The 22836-nt window shown below is 40.8% G+C and overlaps 1 protein-coding gene across 6 annotated transcripts in view; it reads left to right on the forward strand.

The window, feature by feature from the left end:
• The first annotated feature begins 1211 nt into the window (after positions 1 to 1211).
• LOC103749718 (nuclear pore complex protein Nup93-like) overlaps positions 1212 to 22836 on the forward strand; it is a 92663-nt gene continuing 71038 nt past the window's right edge. For 5 of the 6 annotated variants that reach the window (XM_029555786.1, XM_008852541.3, XM_029555788.1 and 2 more), the window contains exons 1-3: positions 1212 to 1307; positions 4480 to 4672; positions 16999 to 17116. In XM_029555786.1, coding sequence (XP_029411646.1) covers positions 1295 to 1307; positions 4480 to 4672; positions 16999 to 17116 — 324 coding nt within the window. In that variant the 5' untranslated portion in view covers positions 1212 to 1294. The remainder of the gene's footprint in view (positions 1308 to 4479; positions 4673 to 16998; positions 17117 to 22836) is intronic. The other variant, XM_029555789.1, reaches the window with a different exon arrangement.

Consider the following 22836-nt stretch of genomic DNA (forward strand, 5'->3'; position numbering starts at 1 on the left):
ATGGGGTTTCTGTTGTTTCCCTTTGTGACTGTGGCTGACCAGCATTTTGATGTATGTAGTATCTCATGTTGCTACCCTGAGGATATTATTCCTACTGAATGCTTATTGATTTCAGAAGTTAGAAAAACTGTCAAATCAGCATCTGTTGACGTTCTGCAGGGGAAAGTACTTGATGTCATCTCCTGTGCAAGTCATTGAACTGAGACAGATTCCTGTAACACTGAGGAGACAGATGGCTCTGCCTGTGTTCTTTCTCCTTTCTCAGCCCTTTGTGTTTCTTGTCTAACTGGGCAGTTTGATCTTGATGATAAAGCAAAGGGAGCATTCAAATAGGTTTACTCTATTGGGTTGTACTTGAAAAGGGCAGTGAGTTCCCCCCAACATCCTGTGTATTAGGGCAGAGCAATATTTAAAGGACAGACTTCATCATATACACAATAGTTTTCTTGTCCTATATGTACTCTTGGAGGGAAATGGCAACCAGTCTTGTTAGGTCACTCATTTCATATTTAATCCTTTTTTTTCCTGCTACTGATCAAACCCAGGACCTTGTATGTGCTAGCAAGCACTCTACCACTAAGTTCCACCCCCATCCCTCATTTGATATTTGTAATTGCCCTGCTAAAGCCTAGTGAGTAACTTTGTCGGGTGTTTAGTAAGCATCAAGCCAAGACTGACCATGTGCAGCTCAGATACCTACCAGGGATTGGCAAAAGCTCTGAAGGGTTTTTCTTTAAATCCTTGAAAAAAATTCAAAAAGGAGCTGGGTGTGGTGGTGCATGCCTTTAATCCCAGCACTCGGGCAGCAGAGGCAGGTGGATCTCTGTGAGTTCAAGACCAGGCTGGTCTCCATAGCGAGTTCTAGGCCAGCTGGGTACTACAGGGAGACTGTCTCAAAAGAAAAAAAAAAGAGAGAGAGAAAAGAAAAAAAAAATCCCCAAAGGAAAATTATATGAAATTCAAGTTAAGGCATGCACGATTAAAGTTTTATTTGATGGTAGACATGCTTATTTGCTTGCATGTTACATATGACTGCTGTCAGGCTACAGTGCAAGGTTGAGGAATTGGGCCAGGCTGCCCTGCAAAGCCTAAAGTAGTCATCACATGTCCCTTTGCAGAAAGTTTTCTGACTTTTGCCCACAGGAGACTAGAAGTTCACCAAAGGTTTGGTAGACCAGCTGACAATAGCTGGTTCTGAGACCTTTCATGTTATGTTTCCCTTTGTTTCTTTTCAGTTTGAGGTTCTGAAGGCTCTTGATCTTAAGGAGTGTATTCTGGAGAAACAGAGGCTTGAATGAGGAGAACTAGTGAGTAGTAACCATTTCTGGAATGTCTCAATGGTTGCTTTGGCTTTTTAAAGATGGTCTCATGTAGCCCAGGCTGGTCTCAAGCTTACAGTGTAGCTGTGTTATTTTTCCTGTTGCTGTGTTAAAATACCCTGACAAAAGCAGCTTAAGGGAGAGAGTGTTTATTTTAGTTTGAGGGTACAGTCTACACTGGTGGGAAAATCATGATGGCAGGAACTTGAGATGGCTGGTCACATTGCAGCCATCATCAGGAAGCAGAGACCAGCGAATACTTGGACTCAGCTAGTTTTCTTATTTTTATTTAGCTCAGGTTCCCAGCCCATGGAATGGTAGCACCCATATTTGGATTGATGCTTCCCACCTTGATTAACCTAATCTAGATGAGTTCTCACAAGTGTGCACAGAGACTTGTGTCCTAGGTGGTTCTGTATCCTTTCAAGTTGATAGTCAATAGCCAAGGCTGGCCTTGACCTCATCTTCCTGCCTTCACCTCCCAAATACTGGGATTGCAGGCATGCATTCACTGTGCCCTATCCAGTGGTCTTTAAAGAATTCAATGGATCCCCAAGGTGGGACTTGCCACCAGCCCCTGGAAGTGAAAAGACGTATTCAGTTTGTGACTGATGCTTTACAAGCAAAAGGAAAGACGCCAATGAGGTAATGATACCAGAAACAAATGTATAGACATTTGATATAACGAGCAGGAATATTGTAAGAGACTAAGATTGAGGTCACTAGTAAGAATATTAAAGGGCAGCTGGGTGCACTGGATGGATCTCTAGAACTGGAGGTAAGGACAATTGTTAGCTGCCATGTGGGTGCTAGGAACTGAACCCAGGTTCTTTGTAAGAACAGCCAGTGCTATTAACCATTGAGTTAATTCTCCAGCCCTGGAACTCTCGTTTTAAGAGTTACAGTGTATATGAATTTTGGTTAAACATTAAAGTCAGCTTAGAACTTCACAAAGAATTCCAAAGTATTTCCATGTTTACTCTGAATGGAACTGTTTTTGTTTGAACTTTGTGCCCTTCTTTTAAAGTTAATATCCTTTAATGCTCACTTCCAAAAGTCTTTATCTTCCAGCTGTGGATTTATAGTGGTAATGGTGTCCTTTTTAACATTAACGTGTACTTCATAGCAGAGCTCTAATTACATATTACATTAGCATTATAACTGTAGAGCTAAACCAGTGAGATTTCATAGGTACAATAAACTGTGGACTTAAAACAAAGAAGGAAAGAATAAGTAACAAGATGTTTATAAGGAATCTTCTGCCCTTTTTTTTCTTGCACTGTATCTCAGGCGGGCCTAGAAGTCACTATGTAGCCTAGGCTGGCCCCAACTTGGGGTAAGCCTCGTGAGTACTGACATTGCAGGTATAAACTACAGTATGTATAATCACCTCTGCCAGTCTTTTTCTTTCTAATAAATAAAACTTGTTTCTAATCTTTTAGCATTGTAATTTTTAAAGATATTTATTATTTATTTATTTGTGTATTTGTATGCATGCCATGTGTGTGCAGGTGCTAGAAGATTCCAGAAGAGGGCATTAGCTTCCTTGGAACTGGAGTTACCAGATGGTTGTGAGCCACCCAACATGGGTGCTTGACAACTGAACTCAGGTCCTTTGGAAGAGCAGCAAGTACTCTTAGCTACTAAGCCATCTCTCAAGCCCCATAATTTTTTTAAAGATGGCAATACATTAAAAAATATTCTCTTGATCAGTAATCTTTTATAAGGATGGTACATTATACATAAGGTTCATAAATGTGCACTAGCTACTAAATAGCAGTTCATTTTGTTTTTTGTTTCTGTTTTTTTGGGACAAAGCCTCACTGTGTAGCATTGACTGGCTTGGAGCTCACTATGTAGCACTGGCTGGCCAGAGATCTACCTGTCTGCCTCCTGAGTGCTGGGATTAAAGATTTGTACCACCTCGCCTGGTCTGCTTTATGTTATTTTTAATTATGTGTATGTGAGCCTGTGTGTATGGATATGTGCATGTGTGTGCGGGTGCTCAGGAAGGTCAGAGGTGTCTGATCTTCTGAAGCTGGAGTCACAGACAGTTTCGAACCACCAGATGTAAATGCTTGGAACACCTCCTCTTAGCTGCTGAGCCATCTTTCCAGCTCAACACTACTTCTTTTCCACATTTTTTTTATTTTGTGTTTGTAGGGGAGGGGTGCTGAAGCATATGCATGTCAGAGGACAGTTTTTTTTTTTTTGGAGTTGGTTCTCTCCTTCCACCATGTGAGCCCTGGGATCAAACCCAGGTCATCAGGCTTGAGGGCAAGTGCCCCACCCGCTGAGCTATGTCCCTAGACCAAATAGTGCTGTTCATGGAACTTTTTTCAGTTGTTAGAGAAACAGGTTGTCTTGTTAATAATGTTCATGGTATACAAGTTAGGTGTTGTTTGTGTTAGTGTAACTGGTAGTCATAGGTATAGTAACAAGTCAGGGTCTTGAATTTTTACTTAATAAGTAAACATGGGTATCTCTCTTCAATAACATTAAAAAGAATATGGGATGGAGATGGGGTATGACTAAAAAAGAATGTCATTAGTGAAGACAGTTGTGTTAGAATGACGAGGCTGAGCTTAGAAGATGCCTGCATTCTGGTTTTAGTTCAGCACTATCACTGCAAGGGCATATGCTGGGTACATAACTGAGCTTTCATGGACTGGAGTTATCATGAGGCTCCTGTGAGATAAGGCTCCTGTGAGGTCATGCCTTCTAAATTGTGGCACTATTTAGATGGCGTGGTAGTGTCCTCCTCCCCTAAGACAAAGGAGGAGTTGGAGGTGTAGAGGGATTGTTCTATAGGCACCCCAGAAACAACCACAGCTGCTTCCGTTTCCTTATCTGTTTTGAGTCTGCAGAAGGAGGCAGGAATTCTAGCCTGTGACTTAATATCCTTGCATTTGTTCTGGTGGTAAAAATCAGTCTTGGCCCAGTCAATATGCACAGCAATGATCTGTTCACAGTCTGACTCATTTTCTCTGTCAAGCCTGTTCTTGGGCTATGTTCAGGAACAAATCCTGCTTGTTGATGAGCTGTCTGCCTTTCTGTTTACAAAAAGTTCTGGGGTTTTATTAAGCTTGTACCAGCTTGAGGCAGTGATGGAGGCCTCTTTCCCCCTTGACTTAGCTCTCTTTCTTTTCCTCCCATTTAGAATCTACATCTCCAATGGACACCAAGGGGTTTGGTGAGCTTCTTCAGCAAGCTGAACAGCTTGCCGCTGAGACTGAGGGCATCTCCGAGCTTCCTCCTGTGGAGCGGAACTTACAGGAGATCCAGCAGGCAGGAGAGCATCTGCGTTCCCGTACCCTCACACATACATCCCAGGAGACAGCAGATGTCAAGGCGTGAGTACTGGTGGGGCAGCACTGTTGGGACTGGGTAGTTCAAGGGCAGGATCTGTTTCCTCTGCCTTGAATTTGGATGCAGTCTGTGAATGGCAGTCACAGGCCAGGCTCAGGGACCCCGAGAGTTTCATAAACAGGTCAGCAAGCCTTTCTTAGTTTTTATGCCTCTGGGTTTTCAGGATTTTCTGGCCTGTCTGCCTGACCAAGCTGAGAACTTGCATACATAGGCAGAGATGGGAGGGTGGGAGATGGTGGAGGAGCTCACACTAGATTCTGCTGGGGTTTGTGGACAATTGAGTCAGAAATGGCTCTCTAAGTATGTTAGTAGATATGGGCCATGCACATAAGTGCTACCCAAAGCCAGAAAGCACTCAGCCATGAACAAGAGTGTTTAAGGGTAATTGGAAAAAATTGATGAGTGGTCAGTGACGAGAACCCAACCAAGTGAGGAGTGATTCTGCCTGTATGTTGCCTATGTGACCCCAAGGCTACCTCTGAAAGGCCTTGAAATACAGTGCCTCCCAGCTGATTGCAGAACAGGAAGATGGTGAGCCCCAGGAGAATGAGACCTGATTGCAGAACAAGAAGATAGTGAGCCCCAGGAGAATGAGGCTCCAGGGAAAAGTGCTGCCTAACAGAGTCAAATAGCGTTCACAGAGTTGTGGGTTCCACAAGGCTGTCTAGAGGACCCAGCCTGGGCCACATCTTGAGATAAAATCATGAATTGGATGTGGCCCTTGCCTTCAAATGCTTCTAATTTGGGGACTAGAGCAGGAACAAACAAAAACCCAAGCTGCTTTCTTTAAGGAATGTGATTTGTTTGGTGTTTACTGTGTGTCAGAAACTTGCTTAGACCTAAGGTTGTACGGCACAGCCAATATTAGGACTGTGATCCCTATGTTGTACTTGAGCAACAGAGGCTCAGAGAGGCCAGGTCATTCTGGGATCATACAGCAGCTGAGTGGTGGGCGAGGATTTAAAACCAGTGAGGCTAACACCAGACAGCTCCTGCTCCTGTAGTTCTAGAAGGGCACTGGGGAGTGGGGGTGGGGGCGGTGAAGCAGGAGCTGCTACTGAGCTTTGGTGGGCCTAGAAAATCACTGAGATTCTGTGCAGTTCTTCAGCGAAATGTCTGTCTAGTAATTCTTTGAACTTGAGAAACACATGCTGGTGTTAATGTGGGACACTGTCAGTTTTAGATTCTTGGTAAATGTCAAAGCAGTATGGAGGCTGCAGTCCTTTTCTAACTAATCTTGAGAACTGAGTGTGTAGTTGCTTTGTGGAGTCAGTAGGATGTGCTGGAAATTCTGTAGGCTTCCATAGAGTGTTATTTATTTTTTAATACTACTTTTGATTCTGTTGACATTAGTAAAGGCAGGTCAGATGAACCCTGGCACTTTTTATTTTAACAAGCCAGCCTTATAGCAAAATGTAGCCACCTTTTCTCCTACACTGATCCCCAACACCCAACCAGCCTTTAGACATTTCTGCTAATTTCCTTTCCCTACACAGTCCATACTTCTGCTCCTGGCTGCCTACAGTTACTCTTGGTTTGAAGCAGGCGGGCTCTGCTGTGTGCAAGGATACTGCAAGAGCCAGAACCAGTGCATGCCAACTGAGTTGCTATAGTTATAATTTAATTTTATCAACTTTACAGTCTATTAAGAGCAAAATGGGAAAAATGTTTTCTTGGTAACAATCATCAGTCATGGTCTCTTTCTTGTAAATTTCCATCCTTTCTCTTCTCTTTCTACCTTAAATTCATTATTTTAGAGAGGAGGGAGTTGGAACATTGAAAAAATGAGAATAGGGTTGGGCAGGTGCTTAAAAAGAAACTAGAGGGCTGATGTCTATATTTTCCCTTCTTGATAGGCAAAGACACAAAAGTGCAATGTGAATATTTTAGTACATGCTGGATGAGGGCAGGAGAGAGAACTGAATAAGAATGTTTTTTTCGGTAAGTTTTGAAAGAAAGTTCTGTCTCTAAGATGTTGATTTGGACTACAGATTTAAGCTTGAATTGTTTTATGCTAATTTTTGTTTTTTCAAATACATTGTGTTTGATTTTCTTTTTTTGGTCTTTTTGTTTTTAATATTTTATTATTTTTATTTAATGTGTATGAGTGTATTGCTTGCATGTAGGTAGGTGCACCCATGTTGTGCAATGCCCTCGGAGGTCAGAATAGGGTGTCAGATTCCCTGGAACTAGAATTACAGTTGTTAGCTGCCATGTGGATACTGCAAGAACAGCCAGTGCTCTTAACTGCTGAGCCATCTCTCCAGCCTCTTTTTGGTTTTATTGAGACAGGGTCTCCCTGAAGCCCTGGCTGGCCTGAAACTCACTATGGTAACCAGGCTGGCCTTGATCTCACAGAGATCCACCTGCCTCCCCCTCCCCAAGTCCTGGGGTTAAAGGAGCACCACACCTGACTATGTTGAATTGTTTTTAGGGAACAGACTTCTTTTTTTCCTTTTTGATATGAAATCTTACTATGTTATTCCAGGTGGCCCCGAACATGCCACCCTCCTAACCTTGGCCTTCTGAGTAGGTGGCATTACAGGTTTGTGCCACCAAACCTGGCTCTAGGAAATAGATTTGATAGCACTTTGCAGTATGTGTTTGATCTTTTAAAACTGCCCCCCCACACACATATAGAGTATGCCTTGCATAAACAAAGGTATTATATAAAGCAGGGATTTGCAGCTGTGGCCCACCAGCTTGCGGCCTGTTAAGAGTCTTACTGGAACACAGCCATGCTTACTTGTTTTCTGTATTGCCTGTGTGGCTTTTGTGCATAGCAGTACAAGTAATTGCAACAGATTATATGGCCTGCAAACTCTGAACCATATTTACAGTCTGCTTCTTGCAGAAAGATTTTGCTGACTCTTTGTATGAGTAATAGAATAGATGAACACCCATGTGCATATTGCTATTGATTCAGAATTCTTTGTCAGGATATCAGATTATCAGTATCTATGAGTGTGCATCATTGATTGCCTCCTCACATTTCTCAGCAGAGGTAAATTGCTGGAATTTTCTTTTTCTTTTCTTTGAAGACAGACTCTCACTATGTAGCCCCCGCTGGCCTGGAACTTGGTATATAAACCAGGCTGGCCTGAAATCCACCTGCCCCTGCCTCCTGAGTGCTGGGTCTAAAGGTGTGTGCCACCTCACCTGTCTTGGGTTTTTTCATTAAAGCTGAAGCCAAGCAACCTAGAGGTGTACGAAGGAAAAGATTGTGATCATTCTCTTCCCCAACCTTATCCTCCAAGATAACTAGTGTTATTAATTTGCTTATTCTTTTGTAATTTTCTCCATGATCATGCAAAGAATATACTAACATATATTTAACAAAAGTTACAGAGCAAACAATAATTTACTTGTGACAGTACTATTAAACTGTTTTTTGTCTTTTGTCAGGTACTGTGCCATCATTTAACATGCATTGATGATAGCTTCTGAAATTAACCCTGTGAAAGCAGTGTTATCGTTATGTTATAAAGGAGAACTGTCAGCTAGGAAGTGGGCAACGAGAATTCAAGTACAGCTTGGTCAGTACAAATCCCTTTGGTACTTGCCATAGAGTACTTTCTGTTCCCAGGGGATTGCTATAGGTACTCTCCTAACTGTATTGTAAAGCTTAAAAGATGGGAGAGGCAGAGATTGAATTCCATGTTTAACAAAGAAGACTGAAGCTTGAAAGAATGTTGAATCTAAGATTTTTCTGTGAATACAGTGTAGTTGCGGCTTGAATGCAGGCGATCCCCTGCCCCTTTCTTTCCTCCTTTTTTTTTCCTTTTTCAGAACCCTCTGTGTTCCCCTACTTTTTTGGGACTCTGGATTTGACTCTACTTTTTGTGACTTTGTGCTCCTGGGGAGCTGCCAGGATTATTAGAATTGGGGCAGGTAGAAGACAGGGAATTTTCAGATTTTCCATCCTTGAAAGCCAAATGTTTTTGGTACACTCATCCCTACCCTAGATTCCCCCCTCTCCTATAGGTCTTTCTCCCTTCCTCCCTCTCCTATTAGCATTTCTGCTTAGGCGAAAACGTAAGCCATATAATGCATAGTTCCTGTTGGACCACCAGAATAATTATTGTCTTCTAAAAATACCAATAGCTTATTTATTTATTTATTTATTTATTTATTTATTTATTTATTTATTTATAGTCAGACTCTCGTCCAAGCTAGCCTGGAATTTTTGATCCCCCTGCCTCAGCTTCTCCAGTGCTAGGATTACAAGTGTGAACCACCACAACAGCTTAAGAGCTGGTGTTTACTGCTGGGGTTTTTGACTCCGGTGTATATTCAAACAGATCACTGGCGAAGATACTACAATACCATGGGACAGAATTTGGAAATAGCTAGAAGAATTGATCCAGCAATTCTGTTTTTCGGGGCCTATGCTAAAGATCTAGTAGCAAAAATATAAAAAGTCTGTGCATAAAGGTTCATGGTGATATTATTTGAAACAGCAAAAAGAAGAAAACTCAAATGTCTGTCGTTAGGGTACTAGTTGAATAATTGTGTTAGGTTTGTAAATGAGATATTTTTCAGCAGTACCAAGAAATGATCATACATAGTACTATGGAGAAATTCTGGGACATTAAGTTATTAATAACTTGTTATTAAGTAAAAATTGCAAGGTGGAGAAAGTCTAATGGGCTTGGGATGTAACGCAGTTAGTTGAGTGATGGCTTAGCATCCACAAGGCCTTGAATTCAATCCCTAGCATTGTACAAATCAGGGTGGCACATGCCTGTAATCTCAGCACTTTGGAAATGGAGGCATAGGGTCAGAAATTCAATCTAATGGGCTTGGGATGTAACTCAGTTAGTTGAGTGATGGCTTAGCATCCACAAGGCCTTGAATTCAATCCCTAGCATTGTACAAATCAGGGTGGCACATGCCTATAATCTCAGCACTTTGGAAATGGAGGCATAGGGTCAGAAATTCAAGCTCATCTTTATCTGCCAGCAAGTTGAAAGCCAGTCTGGGCTACCTGAGTCTCAAAAACAAATGAACAGATCTTCCTGATCTTAGATGTGGCAGAGTCTTCTTAGATAATGTCACCACAAAACAGATCAGCTGAACTTCATCCAAATTAAAACCATTTGTGTTTCAGAGGAAACTGTCAAGAAAGTATAATAGGGGCTAAAGAGGTGGCTTAGTGATTAAAAGCACTGACTGCTCTTACAGAAGACCTGAGTTCAGTTCACAGCACCCACGTGGCAGCGATCCAACACCCTCTCTGCCCTTGGTGGGCATTGCACACATGTGGTGCACTTGCATGCAGGCAAAATGCTTGTACACATAAAATAAAATAAAATAATCCAAAAAGTAAGGTAAAAACAGGAAAAAATTTGCAAAGGGACTTGTATCCAGAACTTAAGAAAATATTTGTTTATTGTGTGTGTGCATGTGCACATGCTTGCACACCATAACATGTGTGAAAATCAGGACAACTTGCCAGGCATGAAGCTCAAGTCCTCAGGTCCTCAAATTTGGTGGCTCATCCTCCTCATGATGAGCCAGCTCATTGGCCTGTATTGTTGGTAACTTTTGTTTTTTAAGCTTTTAGAATCTAATAATAAAAAGACAGCTTAAATTGGGCAAAGATTTTTATCCAATAAGCAAGTGAGAAAATGTTCATTGTCATTAGCCACCAGGGAAGTGCATACCAAAAGCAAAGTTGATAACCGCTTCATGCCTACCAGAGTGGCTCTGATCAAAAAGACAATAGTGGTGAGGTGAGTCTGGTGAGTGTCCTTTTTCTTGAGAATGTAAAGTGGTTCAGCTTCTCTGGAGGGTCCTCCAAAGGGTAACTATAGTTTTCATTATACACAGTATACTGATATACCCAAGAGATGTAAACATGTGTCCACACAAAACTTCTCCAGAAATATTCATGGCAGATGTCCACCAGCTGAATGTGGCATAGTCATGTGATGGGATATGATTTGGCAAAGAAATGGGAATTAAGTACTATTTAATTTGTGCTCTAATATAGATAAACCCTACAAGGATAAGTAAAAGAAATCAGTCACAAAATATTATATATTGTTGTATGATTCTGCTTATAAGCAATAGCCAAAATAAGCAAATCTATAGAAAAAGAAAAGTAAATGAGTGGCTGCCAGGATTGGGTGTTTGTATAGGGAGTGGAGTAAAATTGTATCACAAGCTGTTTTTAAAAAAGTAGGTGATACACCTGGAGTGGTGGCACATGCCTTTAATTCCAGCACTCCGGAGGCAGAGGCAGGGGGAGCTCTGTGCGTGTAAGGGCAAGACGATCTACATAAAGAGTTCCAGGACAGCGGGGGGTACAGGAAGACCCATACAAAAAGACCACAAAAAAAAAAAAAGAAAGAAAAGTAGGTGTTACAAATATATATACATACTTGCTGATTTAAAAAAGGAGGAGTTGGAGAGATGGCTCAGCAGTTACGAGCACTGGCTGCTCTTGCAGAGGACCAGATTTAGTTCCCCACATGGCAACTAACAACCGTATGTAACTCCAGTCCCGGGGGATCTGACACCCTCTTTGGGCCTCCAGGGTCATTACATGACACAGGTGCACTTCCATACATGCAGACAAAACACTCATACACATAAAATAAATTTAAATGAATTTTTTTTTTAGAAAATGCTTTAAAGATACCCGGAATTGGTTATAATTGGGTATGGTAAGACACACAGACAGGGGAATGACTGTCATGAAGGAGGCTATTTCTACTCAGAGGTCCCTAAAAAATAGGAGATGACTGCAGCTATAAAGCTGGGTGCATTAACTACCAATCAGTAATATATGACATACCATCACATAGGCTCACCCAGGTGAGTACTGGGGTTGTTCAGGAGCATGATGGGTCATAATGTTTAAAGATCCAATCCAGAATGCCATAGTCTCAAATGTTGAGCGCCTGAAATCCAAAGTCCCCCAAATTGCGATTCCTGTAGGTGTTGAGGGTAGGAAAGGCTGCCTCATAAGAGAGGTAGAAAGCTGAGCTCTGGGAAAGGGATTGGCCATGCAGTCAGCAATGACAGAACCTTCACTTTAAAAATGCATCATTTATCTGCATTGGCATTCCTTCCAGCTGAGGAAATTCCAGGAGCTTTTAATAAATTGAAGGTGCATTTGCCTGAAGAAGCCAGCATTTACTGACTCAAAAATAATTTTGTACATGGTAGGATGAGAGGGCACTTAGACAGTGGCGTCATTGTTTGATCACTAGTATTCTGTGAAATTTGTGGTCTGTGAATGAGTGTGTATGGATTGGATTTTTGCTATGTACCCAAAACAGCACAGAAATATGGAACAGAGGAGGGGGACATAACAGAGAATGTTCATGTTGATATATATCAAGTCACAGAATAACTCAAAAATGAGCAGGAAAAAAAAAAGACAGGTTATCTGTCATGCTATTTCAGATGACTGCAGCTATAAAGCTGGGCGCATTAACTACTGATCGGTGATATATGAATAATACACTTTTGTTTTGTATTTGTGGCTTGAACCCAGAGTTTTAATGCAAGCTCAACAGTTGCTGTACTGAGCTGGTTTATGTAGCCTCAGATTGGTGTTTATACATTTTGCCTTTTGACCTATTTTCTTTATGACTGTGATTTTGTCTTATAGCTTATACACAATTGTTAGTACCTGTTTATGCTTATAAACCATCTTACTATATAGTCTATTCATAATGTTTTATAAAGTGACCTACAGAATGTTCTGTCAAGCTTCTATGTGTTTCTCTGATAACTCCCCTTTTTTAAAAATACTTGATTATTTTCTAAAATTTTATTTTATGTGGTTAAGTATATTGCCTGCGTGTATGTAAGTGTAATGGGGTAATGCATGTGGCAGTCAGAAGAGGGTGCATGTGGCAGTGCATGTGGCAATCAGAAGAGGGTGTTGAATCCCCTGGAACTGGAGTTACAAATAGTTGTTAGCCACCATGTGGGTGCTGGGAACCAAACCCGGGTCCTCTGCATGAGCAGCCAGTGCTGTTAACCACTCAGTCATCTCTCCAGGCTCAGTTTAAAAAAATTATTTTTATTTTATGTATATGAGCATGTAAGTGCGCCCATGCCTTGCGTTGGAGCCTGGAACTAGAGTTACAGACGGTTGTTAGCCACCATGTGTGTGCTGGGAATCAAACCCAGATCCTCTGCAAGAGCAATGGATGCTCTTAACCAGTTCCAGGGCATCCAGTGTCCTCTCTTGGCCTCTGTGGGCTTTGCATGACACAGGTGCATTTATATACAGGCAGGCAAAGCACTCATACAAATAAATTAAATAAATAATAAGTAAATAATAATAAATTTTTTTGTCTTTTTGAAGCAGGGTCTCCCTGTAACTCCAGCTGTCCTGGAACCCACTGTGTAGACCAGGCTGGCCTTGAACTCACAGAGATCTGCCTGCCTTTGCCTCCTAAGTGCTGGGACTACAGGCGTGCGCCACCACGCCCGGCTCTCAACATTTTAATGTTGATAATTTAATTGTTGGTGCAGAGCTATTACTGCTATCTGGAGACTGCTATGTACAGTGTAGATGAAAACACACTAGCAGTTATGATGGTGACTCTTGGTGTGGGAAAAGGAGCTACAGATGGAACATCTGAAGTCATGAAACCCTGTGTTCTTAAATTTGAATTGGAAGTATTAATATGAACTCATGACATGATTTATCTCGAGAAAATGAAGCCAAAAAATAAAAGCTTCCTTTCTAACTCTGGCTATTGAAGGGGCTATGAACAGTACAGCAATCCTGGTTGCACAGAGAATTGTCTATAAAGTCCTTTTCTTCATAAAGGTAACTAGGACTCTTTGAGAACTGGCTGATTCTTAGTCTCTATTAGGACTGTTTAAGACACACATGAACTATCTTGCCATGTCAGATGGCAAAGTTACTAAGCTTACTTGAGTCATTTCAGAAAGAACTCAGACGCCAGGGATTGTACACGTAAATGATGGTTCTATTGTGTGTAAGGTCCTGGTTTAATATCCAACACCATAAACCAAACCAAACCAAACTAAACCCAACAGTCCCCCCCCAACATCCCACCACCCCAAAAGAAATAAAAACTTAAAAACTCAGAAACAAATTTGAAGAGGTGAGGCAACTTGAACACCAGAAGACTAAGATACACAGTAGGTTTAAATGTATCAAATATGTTTCAGTTCATCGTTATGATACTAAAATGAAAATCACCAGTCACCTTGGAAGGATACTAGAGAACCAGCTCATTATTCAGGGTAATAATGGTTGATGGCAAGAGTCCTCTAAATGGAAGTACTCTAATTTATGACGATAGAGAATACCACTGTTTATAGCCTGTAAGAAATGACTAAGACTTAGTCATGAGTGGCTGCAAACATTCTAGCAAAAACCAGGCATTCCATACCTCTTGATGGAAATGGACAGAAAAGAAGCAACAAGACAGTGGCCCCCAAGTCTAATCTGACCTTAGCGCCCACTTTGAATTTATAGGCAACAGGACAGACAAACCTGTTCAGTGGGATCATGGGGATTCAACACTAAAACCCATTCTGTAAACTGTATTTGTGCTAGTCTGAGTGTAGTCTGTACATTAATAACCTTAGCATCAACCACAAACTTTCTAGAAATGTAAAGTATCAGGCTCCATCCCAGAGCTTTGAATCAAAACCAGCATTTTAACCAGGCAAGTGATTCATATGCATAATTAAGTTTGAATAACACTACTTTACAGGACACGTCCAAACTTGTCCATAGATAAATTATAAGAAAAAAAAATGAGATGGGGCACTCTAGATGAAAAAGAAGACATATGAGTCATTCACAAGATCTTATCTGTATCTCATTCAGGCAAATACAGATTTTAGAATTGGGAGATCCCTTGAGTCTACTTCACAGTGATCATAGTGGTAGGGGAAATAGGGTAGGTAGGGTAAATGAGACAGGATTGCTGAAGGTGAATGATAGGCCCAAAGAACTTCAGTGTTTTAACTTTGTATATTAATGTTTTTTCTGCAACAACCAGAAAGGGGAGACCAGCTAGGGTAGTTAATAGAATGACAAGTGTTGGTGAGGATGTGGGAATTGTACATTGCCAGTGGGAATGTAAAGTGATATGGCTACTTTGAAAAAGAGTCTGAGTTCTGCAAAAGACTGAGCAAGTCAGGCATAATGGCACACCTTTAATCCTAGCACTTGGGAGGCAGAGGCAGGTGCCTCTCTGTGATTTCTAGGCCAGCTTGGTTTACATAATGAGTTCCAGGCCAGCCAGGATTACAAAGTAAGACCCTGTTTAAAACAATAATAAAATTAAATTAAAAAGACTGAACAGAATTCCCATTTAACCCAGCAGCTCTACTCCTAGGTATATACCCAAAAGAATTGTAAATATTCACACAAAAATTTATGTATAAATGTTCATGGCAACATTTTTCATACCAGTGAAAAAATGGAAACAATTCAGATGTCCAGTAACTGATGAATGGATACATAAAATGTGGTATGCCATCACATGGAATAAAAAGAATGGAGTCCTGATATATACCCCAGAGAGATGAATGAGTCTTGAAAGCATAACACTAAGGGAAAGCTGCCAGTCACAGAAGCTGCTGTACTCTGTGCACGTGCACTGTTCAGAATACCTGTGTCTGTTGAGATAGGAAGCAGACGAGTGGTTGCCAAGGTCTCAGGAAGGAAAAACAGGACACACTTCTTGACAGGGCTTTCTTTGGGGTGCTGAAGATATTATAAAATTGATTATGTTGATGGTTGTATAACTATACAAGTATACTAAAATCACTCAATTGTGCACTGGAACTGGTGAATTTTGTGGTATGCAAATCCCTATCAGTAGAGCTGTTCTGAAAGATTATTCTGTAAAGATTATAATGTTCTGAAACATTATACTCTTACCCATAATTCCCATTTTTGCCCAAGAGCAGTCAGAATCAGGGTCATTGGAAGGAAAGTTGTATAGATGATTCTGATGTGCAGCCAGGTTTGAGAAGCACTGTGGTAGAAAGATAACTATTAAGAATTAGTAGAACGAAGAGGCTAGATGCCTATCTGTTACGGTAACTTGGAAGGGAAACCCCAGGACACTGGACTGTAGTTTTTAATTCATTCATTGTTTTGTTGGCCAGGTGAGGAGACATGAAGCTGACAGTATTATTCCTGTTTCTCCTTAAAAACACTTATTGGGGGCTGGAGAGATGACTCAGCAGTTAAGAGCACTGTCTCTTCTTGCAGAGGACTCAGATTTGATTCCCAGCACCCACATGGCAGCTCATAACTGTAACTCCAGTTCCAGGGGATCTGACCTCCGTAAGCATGGCATGATGTGGGTGCACTTAACATAGGTGCAGGTAGTACCACATACACACAAATTTTTTTTTGGTCTTTTTGAGACAGGGACTCCCTGTAGCCCCAGCTGTCCTGGAACTCACTATGTAGACCAGGCTGGCCTTGAACTCACAGAGATCCACCTGCCTCTGCCTCCCAAATGCTGGGATTAAAGGCGTGCACCACCACGCCCGGCCCACAAAAACATTTTTTTTTTTAAAAAAAAAAAGCATTTATTGGTCAGATACTAGCCTCCTTCCTATATTGTTGGTTGAGCAGGAGAGTGGGAACCTGAAGATGGAGTAGCATGGTATTTGAGGTTTGAAGACAAGCCATGCAGAACTGGCCTTTGCTTCTAGTTTGCCTGCCTTGGAGCAAATCATCAGCTGCCCAGGACCTTTGGTTTCTTCAGCTACTGTTTGGACTTGGTTACTCCTGAAGTTTCTAAGATTCTGTACTTTACTGTAGCTCTCCTTCAGAGACTGTTAAGTATGGGTTAGTGGCTAAGAGTTTGTGTTCTAGATCTCTTCCACGTTGTCTCTGCCATGTCCTGATATTGTGACTTTGGACATGTTGGCCAATGTCTTTGCACCTTAGTTGTTCATCTCCAAAGTAAGGATGAGTGATTGTATCTACCCCATGGGCTTCTTTTCTGTAAAGTGTTTGGAACTGCCTAGCCTATGGCATTGTTTTATTCTAAATGAGGCCCTCCCTCTAATTCAGGCATGACCAGAACTTGGATAACTTACTCCCAGTTGCAGTATTTTATCTGTTATTTCAGATAATAGACCTTTATGAGAAGGTTTAAAAGCATCTGGACAGTAGAGAGAAAATTTCCAGCCCTACCACTCGTTCTATCTTTCTGCCCCTATGCCGAGATAGGAGACTTAGAACGAAAATTACTCTTTAGTGTTTTATGTGGTGTATTAGATGCCCTAATGCTACTTTCACCTTCTTGTTTCCTGTCCTCCATCTCCATTATAGGTCCGTTCTTCTTGGGTCACGAGGGCTTGATAAATCCCACATCTCCCAGAGATTGGAGAGTCTGAGTGCAGCCACCACCTTTGAACCTCTTGAGCCTGTGAAGGACACGGACATTCAGGTAAGGGCTGCCAGGTGCAGGTACAACCTGGAGCATGTACCCCAGGCTGCAGCCCCCTACCCCCTTTTAACCAGTTTAGCAAGGAATGCCATTTTTTTTCTTACCCAGCTATTAAAAGAACAGGAGACTCGATTTGGAGATTAAGTTGGGGACCATTGGGTTATTTTCAGAGTACTCTGTGTGGCTTAAATTTGAGAAAACAGTTCCAACCTGTACTTCTTGATAATCCTGAGAACAGATTTCTCTTCTGTACTTGGGCTTAATCTAAGACACAGAGACATGATTTTAAGTTTCTCTGCTTTCTTTACTAGAACTCAAATAATTTTACTATTTGTCTTTCACATTTCTTTCTATATCTTGCTTGTAATAGTTGGCAAAGAGCTAGGGAAAACTTCGACTACTATTTACTGAAACCTACTCAGGGGTTTCCAGGAAGCATTAGTGGCACCAGGAAATGGTGTAATAGAGCACTCCAGTCTCATTTACCCAAACATGCCACTAGCAGTTGATAGCTGTTTGAATCCAATCAGAAACATATAAAACTGTTAAGGACAAACCTTATGATCTCTTTAGTTTTGAGGACTGAAACATGTTTGTGTTGGAATGAAAGGACTGTGTGGGGCAGTGTTTTTTCATTGCTTTACCTTTGTTTTTGCTTGAGATGGGATCTCACTGTTTCTTAGGCTAGCCTCAAATTTGTGGGCTCAAGTGATCCTTCTGCCTCAGACTCCTCACCGTTGGGACTGTACATGATGTACCACTAGGCCTGCCTTGATTTACCTTTCTTTGAAATAAAAAGAACTCAAGTTCTACAAAGGCAAGTCTTGGTAGAAATGGGTAGTAATTGTGTTCTCTGACCTCAGCTTAAGTTAATACCTTATCTTACTACCTTTCAAGATCTATGTCAGGTCACCAAATGGCTATGTTTCTGTATTTATTCTACTTTGGAAACTTGTACTTTGACTGGAGAGTAGAAATTACTGGTATTTATGGTTTAAAAAATTAATTGATCTGGCCAGGTATGGTACTACATGCTTTTAATCCCAGTACTTGGGGGGCAGAGGCAGGCTAATCTCTGTGAGTTCAAGGCCAGCTGGGGATACAGGGAGACCTTGTCTCAAAAAGACAAAAAAAAGAGAGAGAAAAGAAAAATGATGTGTTACCAGAATATTTAAAATCCAGAGGCTTAGAGGCTTTTGTTTTATGCCAGATTGTATTTACCTGTTCACTTTTCATTTTTCTGAATGCTAAAATGGCATATGTACTTAATTTTTAAAACTAATTTTAGCTAATCTCAAGAGCAACTACTTAATGCTTCATAAATACTTTCAACATTGATAAGATGGGGCCAATGGGATAGAGCTCAAATAATTTGAAAAAAAATTAACATATTTAGGGAGCAACTGGCATTAGCAAAAAGGTTGTTTGTTTGGTTTTTTTGAGGCAGGATCTTGCTCTGTAGCCCAGGCAAACATTGAACTTGAGAGCTGCCTCAGTCTTCTGAGAGCTGAATTACAGGTGTACACCACAACATCCAGCTTCAGTGCTTTTAACGTTGGAAATACCGAAGAAGTTGTTTAATTGAAAAACAAACTCCTGTTGTAAACTTTGCTTGTCATTTTTGGAATGCCTGCTTCGAATATGTAGCAGCATTTAGTGATGCACTTCATGCATTTCTGCTAGCGCAATGTTTTATTTTTCATCCCTGTGATAGTGCATTGAGTTGTAATGATCACCTCTTCTAACTGGTTGCTTAATGCAAGAACAACAACCCTCCTTCTGCACCTCCTTAGATGGTTTCTTAGTAATGTGTGTTCAGTCACATCAAAGGGAATCTCTTAATTTGGACTGACCTGTGGCTGTGAGTGTTGGTCCTGTTTGAGGAAGTCTTTGAACTTTTAAGAATAGAGAGGCTTCCATTTCAAATATTCTTCTCACTTAGATTTTTGTCAAAATAGCTTTAAAACGGCAAAATGATTAACCCAAGATGTGCATGTGTGTGTGTGTGTGTGTGTGTGTGTATGTATGTGTCGGTGTGTGTGTGTACATGGTGTACATGCTTGTGGAGATTGTAAACAACCTTAGGTGTCAGTCCTCAAGCACTTTCTACGTTTTGTTTGAAATAGGGCCTGTCATTGACCAGGCGAAGTCTGGCTATGTAGTCCAAGCTAGCTGACCTGTGAACTTCTGGGGATCCACCTATCTCTACTTCCCATCTTGCCATCTCTGGGATTCACACACACCCCACTTCACTCAGCTTTTTAGATGGGTTCTGGGAATCCGAACTCAAGTTGGTCCTGATGCTTGTAAGTAAGGCAAGCACTTTATAGACTGGGTCTTCTTTGCCTGCCAGGATAATTTGATCAACTGGGATTCATTGTCTCAACCTGAAGAAAAGGTCTAGACTTGCTAGTGTTGCATTAGGTCCGTTGTTGACTTCATATTCTTGGCAACAAAGAGAACTGTAGCTTTGGCCTAAAAGACTAAGGCTTTGAACTGAACTAGACTGACTCAAGTCTAGGGGGTTGGTGGTTTTAGGTTGTTATGTGGCTCAGTTGACCTATACTTAAACTTTGTATATATCCAGCTGTATCGTGCCCTTGCCTGATTTGAGAAACACCATTTCACAATGGTTAGCATTGAATGCCTTCTTTCTAATTTTTCTTGTAATGTATTGGCTATCCAACAGGAGTAAAATTGGACATTTTTAGTTACTTGTTTTTAGAAAAGTCAGATATAACTGGTAGTCTTTTTTCCATTTATTTAATTTATTTATTTATTCATTTATTATTCATTTATTTTTGGTCTTTTTGAGACACGGTCTCCCTGTAGCCCCAGCTGGCCAGAACTCACTATGTAGACCAGGCTGGCCTTGAACTCACAGATATCCTCCTGCCTCTGCCTCCCATGTGCTGGGATTAAAGGCATGCACCACCACGCCCAGCACTCCATTTATTTTAATAACTATATTGAGACAGAAGCCTTTTACCATAGACCCAGTCAGTTCTTTTTTTGAGATAGTTTCACTACGTAGTCACGGCTGGAGTTCACCATGTAGCCCAGGCTGCCCTCCAACATGCAGTGGTCCTCCTGCCTTTGCCTTCTGAATGCTAGGATTCCAAATGTGCTACCACACTCAGCTTGATTGACCTTTGTATTAGTATAGGAACTTTTGTTTTTCAAACAGTGCATTTTTTTAGACAAGACTACCTTAATCCCATGCGCCAAATAGTAGCTATAATGGAATTACTATGCCAATTTATTTTTAAAATATTTTATTTATTCTTTTTATTTTATGTGCATGAGTGTATTGCCTGCATGTATGTAAGTGCACCCATGTCTTGCAGTGCCCACAGAGGTCAGAAGAGGACATCAGATCCTCTGGAGTTACAAACAGCTGTGAGTCGCCATGTGGGTGCTGGGAACTGAACCCTGGTCCTCTGCAAGAGCAGGCAGTGCTCTTCACCGCTGAGCCATCTCTCTGTTTCGTCAATTTATAAGATCCTTAAAGCATTCTTCAGAAAAGGAAATGCTGATGCATTCTTGACACATGCTATTCAGGATTTTCACTTTCATTGTTTGCCTACTTTGAAGCTCACAAAGGCATTTTTTTCTGTGCAGGCTGGCCTTTTTTATTTGGTAAACATTGATTATATTTCCTTCTGTTTCCAATGGAGTTTGAAATGAATATGGGTTTTGTTGTTACTGTTTTGTTTGTCATAATCAATGATGCTGGCAAGCATTGAGAATGGGTTTCTGTGGCCAGCAATGGTAATATGTCTTGAAAACCACTTCAATATACATATGGATGGTACTAATAGAATATTTTAAATGTTTATTGATTTTATTTTTTGGAAGCAATCATGAAGAAGGTCTACAGATTTATGCAGCAGAGGTGAAGAGCAGTGGTAAGAGCACATACCACTGAATTGACTCCTAACCTAATCAGAGTGACTTTGTAGTGCTTGAGTACAAGTGCTACAGAGATTCCCTTGCTCACGTCTGTCTTGGAGGAAAAAAATATTAAAAGCAGATTACACATCATCACTATGATCTGAACAGACCTAATACGTCATGGATTATGTAATTATATAGTACAGCTTCACATAGTTCATTATCTTCTGGGCTTTTCACTGGATTGCCTATGTATTTCAAGAAGGCTGGAAATAGCCTGTGTAGGCCATAAAAATGGGAGCTGCAGTTTTCCATTGTTAAGCTGTAATGTTTCTAAATGACATTAGATCAAAGCAATACTGGAATCTAAACACAGTTACAATAAATTACCATAAACTAATATTAATAGGTACTCTAAAACAATGGTGGTTTATTCTTTTACAGTTATGAAATCAAATGATTGGCAGAATTGCATACCCTCAGCTCTAGGGGAGAACCTTCCTCCAAGTGTTGGTGGCTTGTGGCAGCATATCCTGTCTCTTCTCTTTTCATAGATTCTTCTAATCTTTCTTTCCTTTCTCGTCAGAGTAGAATTTTGTCATTTTATAAGATCCTTAAAACACTGTACATAAAAGGAAAGGCCGATGCATTCATTGGACTTAAAGTATATCACAAATCTAGCATGATTTCATTTCCAGATCTTTAATTTAGTCACATTTACAAAAACCCTGTTACCAAGTAAGATCATGTTTACAAGTGTTAAGAGTTAGGACTTGGACATATCGTTTTGGAGAACACTTCAACACAGTACACTTATAGTGTCAAAAATTTTAAAGCTTTTACTGAAAATAGTGAAACGTCTTGAACTGAGCTCCATTTCCCGGCATCGGAGAAGGCATTTACTGCTAGCTGTCCCAGTGACTGTGAGCCAACAAGGGTCTGATTACATCCTCAGCATTCTCCTGGGGGCATTTGGGAAGTGAGACTGACTACACACATCTGATTCCAGAGTTCAGTGGTGCTCACTCCCCAGACAGGTCTTTCTTTGCATAGTCTGTTATCTGTTAAGAGATTTCAGCTGAGACATTTTCAATTAGAAACAGTTATCGTTTTATAAAATATTAACTACATAGTTTCCTCACCTCCCACCCCCTTTTTCCTTGACATAGAGTCTCACTATGTAGTTTGTTTTCTCCTGGTACTTACTACATAGCCTATGCTGGCCTCCAACTTGTAGTAATCCTCCTTCCTCAGCCTCCCAAGTGCTGGAGTTACAGACATATCCCACACCCAGTTTAAATACATAGGTTTTAGGGCAAATGTGAGTAAGATTGCATTGAGGTACTGTCTCAAGGTAGAGGGACCTGTCCTGTGGATACGAATTCTGTGCTTCAGCCAACCAGGTTGCCCACCCTGTCTTTCCTTTGTTCACCTTCTGTTAGCTTGGGCTAGCTCCTGTGGAATGGCTAAGCCTAGATTTCTACCTCCAACTTCTTGGCTTTTTAAAATACTCCCTCTTCCATAGTTTTCACATCTCCATTCCCCATCCCCATCGCCTCCAAATATATGTTGGCTTTATTGCTTAGGAAAAGGAAACTTTCTGAATATTCTGTTACAAAGGAAAAAAGAAAAAGAAATCTAGACTATGTTGTTGAAACTGACTTACAAATTTTAATATTTTTTAAATTATTTATTCAATAACCACATAATTACAAGCATTTCGTTACAACAGCATTGACATACTCAATAACAATTTCCAGAGCTAAGATGCATCTCTTTCAAAATTGGCTGTAAATTTTTAGGTTGACAGTTGAATTAATACAGTT

This window comes from Nannospalax galili, unplaced genomic scaffold (assembly GCF_000622305.1).
Source record: "Nannospalax galili isolate Female #2095 unplaced genomic scaffold, S.galili_v1.0 scaffold1786, whole genome shotgun sequence".
Lineage (NCBI taxonomy): Eukaryota > Metazoa > Chordata > Mammalia > Rodentia > Spalacidae > Nannospalax > Nannospalax galili.